The sequence below is a fragment of the Alosa alosa genome, chromosome 13, assembly GCF_017589495.1.
Source record: "Alosa alosa isolate M-15738 ecotype Scorff River chromosome 13, AALO_Geno_1.1, whole genome shotgun sequence".
Classification (NCBI taxonomy): domain Eukaryota; kingdom Metazoa; phylum Chordata; class Actinopteri; order Clupeiformes; family Clupeidae; genus Alosa; species Alosa alosa.
In genome coordinates, this window is record NC_063201.1 from 31,731,369 (window position 1) to 31,742,926 (window position 11,558).

General features: G+C 39.4%; 1 protein-coding gene across 1 annotated transcript; it reads left to right on the forward strand.

The window, feature by feature from the left end:
• Nucleotides 1-1,052: 1,052 nt before the first annotated feature.
• Nucleotides 1,053-4,631, forward strand: LOC125306176 (transmembrane protein 196-like). The gene is made up of 3 exons (XM_048261384.1): nt 1,053-1,497; nt 2,463-2,519; nt 3,601-4,631. Exons 1-3 carry the CDS (start codon nt 1,333-1,335, stop codon nt 3,871-3,873), a joined length of 495 nt encoding a protein of 164 aa, XP_048117341.1. The 5' UTR covers nt 1,053-1,332; the 3' UTR covers nt 3,874-4,631.
• The last annotated feature ends 6,927 nt before the right edge of the window (nt 4,632-11,558 follow it).

The window sequence follows — 11,558 nt, forward strand, 5'->3', positions numbered from 1 at the left end:
TTAAATCTGAGCATGGCTTTGAATTCCCTATATGTGAAAAACCTATAAAAGCACATTATATTCAGGTTTTTACCTTGTACAGTCCAAAAGATACAGTAAGTGATTAATTAGATTTTGACCTGGCGGCGCCATATTGGATTTCTCCATTTTGGGGCATTATGGGACATTTTTGAGCCTGGCATACAGAAGATTTGAATTCAGCACCCTTCAAAACCCCTAAAAATGTTGTATGCCAAAAATTAACATGATTTGCCTTCGGGACATTAAATTTTCCAAAATCCTGCCTAGTCTAAAAGAAGGACAAACATAAGTTCAGCTCAGTGTCATGGTTTCTTCACACACTGTTGGGAACTTTTGCCAAATAGTTCAGTCTTCGTTTCATCAGACCAGATGATTTTACTTCACATGGTCTGAGAGTCATTCAGGTGCTTTTGGGGAACCGCCTATTGCAAATCAAATCAGAAATGTGTACTTTTCAGATACAATGTATTTTAAAACAGGAGAGGGAGGAACTGCTAGAGGGAAGAACAGCACTTGTGTGGCTACTGAGTGTGAAGGAATCCCTTTCCAGAGTCACTGAGGCAAATTTGATTAATGGAATATGACCGGTTTTGTTGTGAGAGCCTTTCACTGAATCCAGGGCATTGGATGGCAGGCAAGTGTCTGTTCATTGTAGAATCAGAATGGATCACTGTGAGTAGCCTACCCAGGCCTTGTATGGGTGAGTGTTCTATGTAATAAAGGAAGCAGTGACTATAAATAGAAAGCCTCATACTTTTTCTGAATAGTTTTTCTATAGAACCTTCTCTGATGTTCAAAACATAACTACCATAAACCAGCTACAATAAACAAACTGTGTAGCTAAATGTATACATGATAAAAGTAGACCTAATCTTTCACACCAAACAAATGCACAATTAGCCACCTACTTCCAGCAGTTCCTCACTAGAGGGAACAAGGGATCAAAGGAGACACGTGACTCATCCTGCCACATCACGGAGAACTCAACAGTTATGTTGAATAAAGAGGCAATAGAAAGGTTCAGTAGAATGTCATGCGAGGCAAATTGACCTAGAGCACCAATTGTCACATCGTTTGTGTGCACACGAGAGTCGGTTGGACTTTTTCACTGAAGACATTGTCACCAACGATATCGAACTACAACAAATACTATGGACACCAACATTTTACAGGGGACATGATCGTACCTTTTTGCCAACATAGCCTATCAACAACCCAACAGACTGTATCGCCGTTAGAAGATTGCGGGTTAAGAAAGATGCAGAAGTGAAGTTCAGTTGCAACTTCTGAAGGAATGACGTTCGAGAAAGGATGTGCAGTAGTCAGAACATCGCATGGAGTCTTGCGGTGCTCTCGTTTGTTGAGATGGGATTCGGCGTGTCCAGCATCACGGTGGGAATGTTGGAGGGCAGGAGAACCCGAGCTGCGCTTAAAACACATCATGGGGAGGGGGCGCCAGTATGGAGCGGCGTGGCTGTAGGTTGCACTTTCATGTGACTTCCAATTCGATGATAATACTCTTAAATTAGTTAGCTGTTTACCCTATACCTCCATTTCGTGTATGGAATATCCAAATAACCTCAACTGAATTACATTTACAGTCAGTGTGATAATTGATGATAAGGAAAACATAATGTAGGTAGGCTAGCCCATGTGTTTTAGCCTTATGTTTACTTGTCTAAATTGTTTAAAAAAAAGCATGATAAACCCCTGAAATCAACATGCATAGACAACACCAGAATCAAATCTGAAATATGTCCAGGTGTCTGAATGTGTTACAGGTCTTGTAGGATTTCACTTAGAGATGGTCTAGAAAGATTATCAGGATGATTCTATACAACTGCTTTTAAAAACAGTGTTCATGAGAATGTCTCTGTGTTTTGTTAAATTCGGTGAACATCATGTCAAACTCTACAGCAAGAGGTGCAAGCTAGAGGTTTTGCCATGGTCCTCACAATCCCTAGGCCAAAGCATCATCAAAAATCTGTTGATATGCATGATAGGTCAAGAATAATCCCTGAAACAAACCCCCCCAAACAAGAATAGAAACAAAAAACGACTAGAGCCGACTACAAAAAGCTTTTACAACCTGATATATGTGTGTGTTTAGTACTGACCATGTTGGTCAAATGTTATCAAATGTTGGTATGGTAACAAGTTGTGGCCTGTCTACTTTGTCCTAATGAGTCCATTATCTCTTCCAAACTTATTCCCATTAGAGAGGGGGGCCTAGTGGTGGACAAATCTGGTGATATGCTGCTTGAGATTTGTTTTATCCGTGTGAAATAATTTATCTTTCTTGTCGACAGCTACCAGCTGACAGCTTGTCGATATAGCAACTTTAGAAATAGCCAACCGGTAGAACCAGAGAAACAGATCAGTCAGTAATTGTGTGTGGTGTTGCACTTTGAATCCTTGATTTTTGTCTTTTTCCCCAACAGTTTCTCATCTGTGGACTATGTGGAATGCTTTGTGCAAGGAGGAGAACAGGGCTAATGGTGAGTTTCTGAGATTAGATTGTATTGCATGACATACAGTAAGTCATCTCTGCTTAAAGTCTGAAGTAGCCTATGGTGTTAGATTTTCATCAGTGCACAGACAACCTAGCCTGGCCCCGCCCACCTAGATTTTCCTTCAGGGAGACATGGAACACCATAGTTCATAACCGTTTCCCTCAGACAAGAAAAATATCAGGCCAATCAGCGACGAGAGGGGAAGTCGAAACCGAAACTTAATGTGATAAACAGAAGCAGCAACACCTGCAAACGTCAAAAAATGCAGTTGGAAAAATGCAGAAATTTATTTACAGCAAAGGTAGACCCACATACACTGTTGAAGCTGTTTAATGTCAGTTTGTAAAGTGTAGGCAAAGTAAGAAGTAATGTTAGGAATCTCTGATCAATGGTATTGGTAAGGCTGGACCAATGATTTCAAAGTTAGTGCCCGTCGTAATGCAAGTGTTGCAAACGTTTCCCAATCGAGAGTCACTAGACTCTATTCACTTTGTGAATGAGTTTGGATTTTTCCAGGCTACAGACAACCCATCAAATGTTGTTTTTTGCTACTGGTCTCCCCCTACAGTTGTGGAGTATTTTTTTTTTTTTTTTTTTTTTTTTTTATAAATGCCACCCATTGCTAGTACCCTTCCCCCTGGACATGGTACTGTACATGAACATTTGTTTACAAACCAAAGATAATCTCCAAAAAGTCATGTCAACTGACAAGGTAATATTACACAATTTCATACAAATAGTAGGCTATTGCATAATTGCCGTAAAGCAATTTGTGATTCTCCGGGTTGAGGAGAGAGAGAGAGAGAGAGAGAGAGAGAATATATATGGCATATGAAATAATTCAGGATGCCTGTTAAAGAACTGCCTCATCTACTCACTATATATATATATATATATATATTGTACTATAGATTTCTTGTTGATTACTGCAATATGCTACATGCTTAATTATTCTGATCAGTAATCTGCACTAGTAGTCTGGTGTTGTTGGTGTCATTGATCTGGGATGAATATCTGTGGTGTGTGTGGACAACAGGAGGTTCCAGTGATTTGTTTGTGTTTGCAGATGATCCTCTTCTGCGCCTGCTGTATCTGTGGCCTGATAAGTGGCATTCTGAACGTGCAGTTTGTGCGTGCGGCAGCAAGACGTGCTGACTTCATGTCCTCTCTGCAGCTGGCCTCCATCTGCCTGGCATGTCTGGGAGTGACCGTCTGCACCCTCAGCGCCTGGCTCACCTGCCGCCTGGCCAGCGCTGAGCAGCAGCGGATGTTCCTAGAGCGTGAGGTCCACCACTCTGTAGAAATGACCGAAAAAAACAAGTCAGGATGCAGCAGCTAATGAAAATCCTTTCACTCTGGAGAATGGCATCAGAGGCTGTTAAGATGCGCTTCTGTCTAACAATATGTCAAAGCAGTTAAGAAAAATATCATCAATTAAAATTATGGCACGCTATATCCCTGGATCAAAATGGCATTTGATACATTTCATTGCATAAGTCTTTGCATGCAAAAGACATCCTATTTTATGTTCCTAGTAAATATATAGAAAAAGTAACCTTCTTAGAGCCTTGCCATTTTGTCAGTGCTGTTTCCACCCCTCATATCCAAATTCCAAGGCATTCTGAACTTCTTATTCACAATGCAGGTCTGGGAATTTGAGAAGGAAATAAGGGTGAGATGGGTAATGTATTTGCTGTTTGCTGTCAATGGGCCGCAGTGCACAGCAGATGATTTTTTAACTGGTTCTAGAATAATCCCAGCATTAGGTGCAGAAGTCACCGATGTATGGAATGGAGTGCTGGATCAAGTATTGCATCTTGGGGTGTACTATTTGTTGTAGGAAGATAGTTAGGAAACAAAGGCCAGTCATCAGAAGCTGCACCCTGGAATACAGATAGAAAACCTAACCAGAGAAGGAGCAGTAAATCTAAGTCTTGAAACTTAGCAGTATTAAAGAATACTATAATGAAACTGTTTTTGGAATAATGTAGCGATGAATTATTATTATACCACTAATGATATGGAACATTATCCTACCCAAACACAACCTGAATCCAGATGTTTTAAGAGGATTAAAAGGCTTTGTTTATAACTTGGGACAAGTGAAAAGAGCTGGTTAAAAAGAGCCTAAATGAGACAGAAATTAAATTATTTTTTCATTTAAGATGCTGGACCTTGCAATTACCTTCATTGTGTAACAATGATATTTCCTTTACAACATACAGTATCAATGTTACTTTACTTGTTTACCCTACATTTTTCGTGACATAATTTAAGTGGTTCTTTCACATTTGCCACAGTGATTTTTATGTATTATTTGTTCATTTCATGATAAGATCCTAAAAACAGCATTCAGTCAGTTTTGCATTTACAATTATAAAAAGAAATGTCTATGTGATTTATTGTGGAAAATAATTTTTGGTTTGGTTTAGTGTTGTCACGATACCAAAATTATGACTTCGATACGATACCTGCCATAAATATCATGATGCTCGATACTGAAACGATACTACGGCGAAATCCTAAGATATCTGGAAAAGAAAGGACTCATACCTCCTCCAAGTGTATTGAGTCATTTGTGTTGAATTCGGTGCACTTTTGTAGTGTGCAGGTCAATTCTGGGTTCTAAACTTCCTACATAATTATTATTTTTATAGTCAGTAAAATAGTAGGCCTACTTTGTGTGATTAAGTCCTTTATTTTTTGTTATAGTTAATTTACATTGTGTTGTGTTTTGCCAATAAAGTAGCTTTAAATAGCCAAACTAGGCTAGATCAAGGTCAGTGTTGAAATTACTGCATGCAAATCACTGAATGCTATGCAAAGGGGCCTAATCTTTAGGCCTTCTTATGTACAGTATAGGCTTCCCTAGGCCTTCCCGTGTTCATGGGATTTCTTTGACAGTTGCAAAGGGAAAAATGTAAGGATAGTCTTCTTTGCGCCCAGTGTACAAGTCTGACGTTCCAACCACTCAGGTCTTCGTCAGATAGGCCTACACCATTACCTGTTGCAATATGTCTGTGTGCATTCCTACATTAGCCTACGTCTATTTCTTTGATAACATGATTTGCTACCACGTAACAATAACGCTTTGGTGGTATTATATGCTGTGGGCTTTAATTAGCGCATTTCGGGTATCCTATCCTACATCTGGGCAATACTTATTGAACAAATTGCAGTCTACATGCCATGACAAATAATACCAGTAGTACTGACCAAACATGAAATAGATTGTTTGCAAGTTATGGTAATGTTATTCTGGCGTAAACATTGCGCTTTCATCACGTTAGCACCCTATGATTACAGCTCGTTATGTCTCGTCAAAATGATTACAGCTCGTTATGTCTCGTCAAAATTCATTGATGAAGGAAGGTTCGCTTTATCCCAGAGAACCATACTCGTTTCACTTCATACACTGAGGGGCCAAGAACTGGTCAACATTCATACACAGAAAATCCCTTGTTCAGTAAGGCAGAGGCACGTTGTCTACGTGATATGCAGGACTATACGCAGTATACCCAAAGTCCTTTTAGGCAAGTCCCTCCACTCGACGGCCATATTGCAACGCTTTCTGGGCACTCATAGGGCATCCTATTCGGCAGAAATGTGCGTGCGCAAGGATTCACAGCACCAATCTTGCTCCAGCGGTGAGTTCACAACACATGATTGGCATGATGTCTTCACAACACACCATATGATTGGCTTAATGTATTCACATCACACCACATGATTGGCTCAATGTATTCACATGTTGACGTTTTGCCGAGGAAGGGGTGGGATATGTGTAGACAACTGCCATATTGGCATTACAAACTAGCCCCATGCATTTCTATGGAGGTTTTTTTGAGTGCTGTGTCTCCTCATTAGAAAGTCTCTGGTATACCCACTTAAAAAGCATCACCATCTCAGTATACCCACTTAAAACAGACAAGGATAGGTATTAATATTTGGGGTTGATCACAGTATACCCACTACAGCTAACTAGACTACACCACAGCAGTAAGGTGCATACCTTTCACCAGTCTTACCTTGTTCAAATATTTGAATGCTAAATGCTAAAAAACAAAAAAGACAATACAATTCTTAACAATTTTCCCATTTATTTATAATGTGCATTGAAAACACAATATAAAACTAAAATATAATAGACACTTCAGTGGAAATACATTGATATTTTAAACAGAAATCATACATCATCATACACACATTTTTCGTTCAATAAAACTGTTTCCCCTTTTGTTGATAAGAGAAACCACTTTCACTGCCAGTTTGCGTACATTAAAACAAACACACACACACACACACACACACACAGCATGTGAGCAACAACTACATCATATTTACACAATTTTTTCAACAACTTATTTGGAATGGTCTTTGAAGGCACCGTCTTGCTTCCAGTTAGAAAAGCCTGATTCTGATTTGAAGACTGACGATGGGTCATTTGAAAGCGACAATTACGGAAGGGGTAGCAAAACACTAAAGATGGAATATTCCTACCATTTGAAGTCTTTGTATCAGAAGTCACTGAGTGGCCTCTTCCTATTTCCGTGCTGCATCTTGCGGAATACCAGTTTAGGAGAGGTTGCACAGAACCATCTGCTCTAGAATGGGAAATGTCTGGAGAGAAGAAAATGAAACAAGTTTGAGTAACTTAATTGTTATTAACTTTCATAACCCACTGTCAACCTGGCGTTTCTAAAATGAATGACAAAATATGCTCACTGTAGTGGCAATAGGAAATAGCATCATACCATTAGGAGCAGCTATGCTTGGTGACTGGTGGTTCTGAAGACTGTGGGTTGAAGTCAGCTCCTGCGCCATCCCAGTCTGTAGGTGTAGGTTTCACAAAATCCATGCTTGTATTCAGCATGTCGTCTGGCAACTGTAAAACCAGTTATTATTTTTTAAAATCATATAAAGCTTGAGTGAATAGAGTAGAACATTTAACCAATTTATCTTAATGAAACTCTCCTTGTCCTAACACTTTGAGACAGAATTCATGCGAAGCCCATGAATCAAATAAACTCAGAATAGTGGTTAATAACTTTGCATTTGGTAAGGCGCACGCACTAGCGCATGTAATAGTATTAATTTCGGACCCCAAACAAACAGGATGTCCATTTCTCTGCATTTCATATAACACCATTTCAAACACTTCATACATTACCTTTCCATACATAAAATCTATCAGCATGCTAACAAACAATCAAACCTCAACTCAAGTAACCTAGCGTTAAGTTAATGTTAACAGTTCACTGACTAAGTCAGTTAACAGTTCACTGCAAAACTTGCTGCTGCTTAAGTAATTTAATTGACATACTTAACATATTGTGACAGCAACAAATAAACGTCCCTTTCACATAATGATGATCACCAACATAGAGATTTGTGACTCACCAAGAAACTTCTGTGGAGGATGAAACGCTGCCATCGGTTCTTCACGTTAGAATTTTAGCTGATACTTTCGTTAGCCAAATGTATCGGTTCTTCACGTTAGCTGATACTTCCGTGAGCCAAATGTATCGTTTCTTCACATTAGCAGAGACATTTCTGGTTAGCCAGTTTTACAGTTCACTGTGTGCTTTAGCTTTCAAGCTTCATAGGTGCATTACTGCCACCAGTTGTTTGGGAATGGAATTGCATCTCTGATCGTCGTTCTCAACAAGTTTGACACTTATTGATGATTGACGGTACAGGGGCCAATGAGATTTCAGATGGGGCCCGGGCCCCTGTGGCCCCGCCCCTAGAACCGCCCCTGCTAACCATGTAGTCGTGTTTTCTATAGCATATCCGTTAACCTGTCTTTGAACAAAAATGTTGGGATATGTCTGCGAGGTGTTTACCCAAGTTCCATGCGTAGCCTACTGCTTTTAAATGACTTTGAAACATATTTCACAAACGGGCCTCTGTGTACCTGATGGCTTGCCTTCACTATTCGCGATGTATCCGAAATAGTTGCAGATTTCACTTCACCTTTTGTTTTATCCACAAGGCCGAGGACGGTCCGCAAAGAACTACTGTATGTTGACGTTAGCTGCGCACTCACTCACTTACTCAGAGCTGCCTGCTTGACACGCCCACTTGCCTACTGTAGATGCGTGCAAGGAGCAGTGAGAGCAGCAGTTCACGCAGACACAGAACGTTAATTTTAATAAAGTATCGATTCTAAAAACGTCGGAAATCGTATTGTTTTTTTGTGTGAAGGCATTGTGATACCTTTTTAGTATCGATACACCGTGCAACACTAGTTTGGTTACCAATCTGTATTGTGTGTGACATCTCACATCATGAATATTCATGAAAGACTCCATTTTGCTGTCCTTAATCTGTTATGCTAGCCTGGGTGAGCCCAGACAAATCTGAGAACATTTGCATTTGCTCCACTGGTCCGTCTGGCGAGCTTCCCATTCAAGCCAATTTCCGAATCACCAAAAACCCAGGAACCAATGACAACCACTTATCCAGCAGAGGGTGGGCTTTATAGGATGACAGACAGAGGAGTACAGTTAGCAGTGGTTTTGAACACTTCCAATGGCTCTCCTGATGCTGTAAAATGTGTTTTTCTTTTGAATTGAGTGAACAACTGCATTGTAAAATCTTTGTTTACTCTTGAAAGATGTGTAGCAAATCCACCTACTTCATTAAACCAGAAATGTGTCTGGTTTTCATCTTTCTTTCATTCTGTTTACATTATAACTTAGTGCAGTCTCAGCAGGCTAACTATGTTTCAACTTATATTTCTTTTGAAATGTTGAGAAATGCTAGCCTGGCTAGCGCCACCACTTCTCAATGAGACGTGGTCTGGAAACCAAACATTCATTTTCTCGTATTTGAAAAAAATGCCCAGATCCGTTTATTGGGTGCCACGGATGTCTATTAAATGCATCTGTGCATAGCTCATCATCGTCTTGCTTTCCCACCTGTTCTGTGATTGGTTCCCTATCTCAGGCGAAAATTTGCTCCATGGTCTCCAGGCTGCCTTAGCAGCATGAATCAAATCGCGCGCAAGGCAGCATGGGAACACCCAGGCTAGAGAAATGCACTCAATATGGATATTCTATATAATATATGACTGACAGAAAAATATAAAAAAAAATGCTTTTACATGGCTTAGGATACGTCGAGTGCTGTCTACCGCCACATTAAAATCAATGCAAAATAGAAAACTGGATTTCTGAATAGCTTACTGAGGTGTCATGGCGACATGGCTGTAGATCCTCACTTGAGATCCTGAGAGTTGGAATGGTTCTGAAATGGCATAAACATCTTTAAAACATCAAGATTTAGGTTGCTTACTGTAATGAAAAAGATGATGTTTATGGTTGCTACTGTAATGCATGCCCTTTTTGTACTTTTTATCCTTATTCCCTCTTCTGCATAGGGAAGCCTAATCTAAGACTAAGAGCACATCTCAAGGTTATTCTTGCAAAAATATGAAATGGCCAATGACCTGTTTCAAATATCACTTCTTCACTTAATTCAGAAAGCAGATTGAAATCTGATTTAGTTCTAATTCATCTAAATCCTGATTTAGGTTGGTAATGTACAGTTTTCATGTTCATGTTATCATAGGTCTCTTGTAAAATTAATATTTCCAGTCCTTGATTATGATCACCTAATTCACATTCAACTGTTGTGAAATTCTTTACAGTCACACAGCTGTGATCGCATAACATCAGTGAAAACTGTGTGGTTTATGGCAACCACTGAACAATAAGATTTGCTTTGAAGACAAACACAAGCTTTGCAGAAGAAAGTTATCGATAAATTGTTGCAATTTTTGTTGCTGTGTGTTAATGCAGTAACCTTCTAAATAAACAATATTTTTCTTAGGGTTTTTGATTCTTGCCACACCACACAAAATCACAGAATAATATAATTATAAATGTAAAAAAATATTAAAGGTTGTATCAGCGATGGCCTCCCTCCCATACAATTGAAACTCTCCTGAACGCGCATCTCGTTGGCAACACGTGTTGATAGCAATTGTTTTTGTGTGCAGATCCCAGAGCCTAGGCTGCCTACAGAGACACGTTTTTTTGACGGCCTGCTTATGGGGCGGGCGGCTAGCGGGTCGTTAGGAAAGATTAGATGAATGTGATAATTTATGGTTGGACCCTTTTTGGGCCTGCAATCGCTGATACAACCTTTAAAATATTAAAATTAATATATAAAACCCTGTTCAGACTCTAACATGATATGGTTATGGTTATGGGATTTGGCTGATGCTTTTGCCCAAAGCTACATACAAATAACAACAACACAATAGTTAAATTTAACATTAAACAATTTAAAAAGTTGACAAGACTACATTAAGGAGAATAGCAATAATAAACAACAATGTCAATTCAATCAAAAGCCTATTGAAAATAAACAAATACTATAATATACAAACCATAACGCATAAGAAACGCTTAATAAACTAAGTGCATGTTGAACAGATATGCCTTTAGACCCCTCTTGAAAGACCCAAAACTATCACAGGAACGGAGAGCACTGGGCAACTCATTTCACCAACATGGAACCACTGAAGAAAAGAGTCTTTGACCTAGCGTTTATGGCTGGTTGACACAGCAGACTGATCAGAAAGCTGTAGTGGGCGGTTGGGGATGTACATCTTCATTAATTGATCATTACATCTTCATTAATTGATCATTAATTTAGATAGCAGGGAGCAGATCCAGTGTCCTATAGGCCAAAGTGAGAGAATGTAATTCTGGCCACTATAGGGAGCCAGTGGAGAGTAACTAGGAGAGAAGTTACATGTGTCCTCTTTGGCTGATTGAAGACCAGGTGGGCTTGCAGCATTCTGAATCAGTTGCAATGATCTTACTACACAAGCAGGTCAGCTAACAGTGAATTACAATAGTCCAGCTTGGAGATAACCATGGCCTGTACAAGAAGTTGTGTGGGAAACATATGTATTGTATGTTAACATACTTCTTATTGGAGCAACGTTTTCTTGTTGGTCTGTCATTGATTTGAAGATGTCACAAAAAGTTCTTACCTAAAAAAAACTAG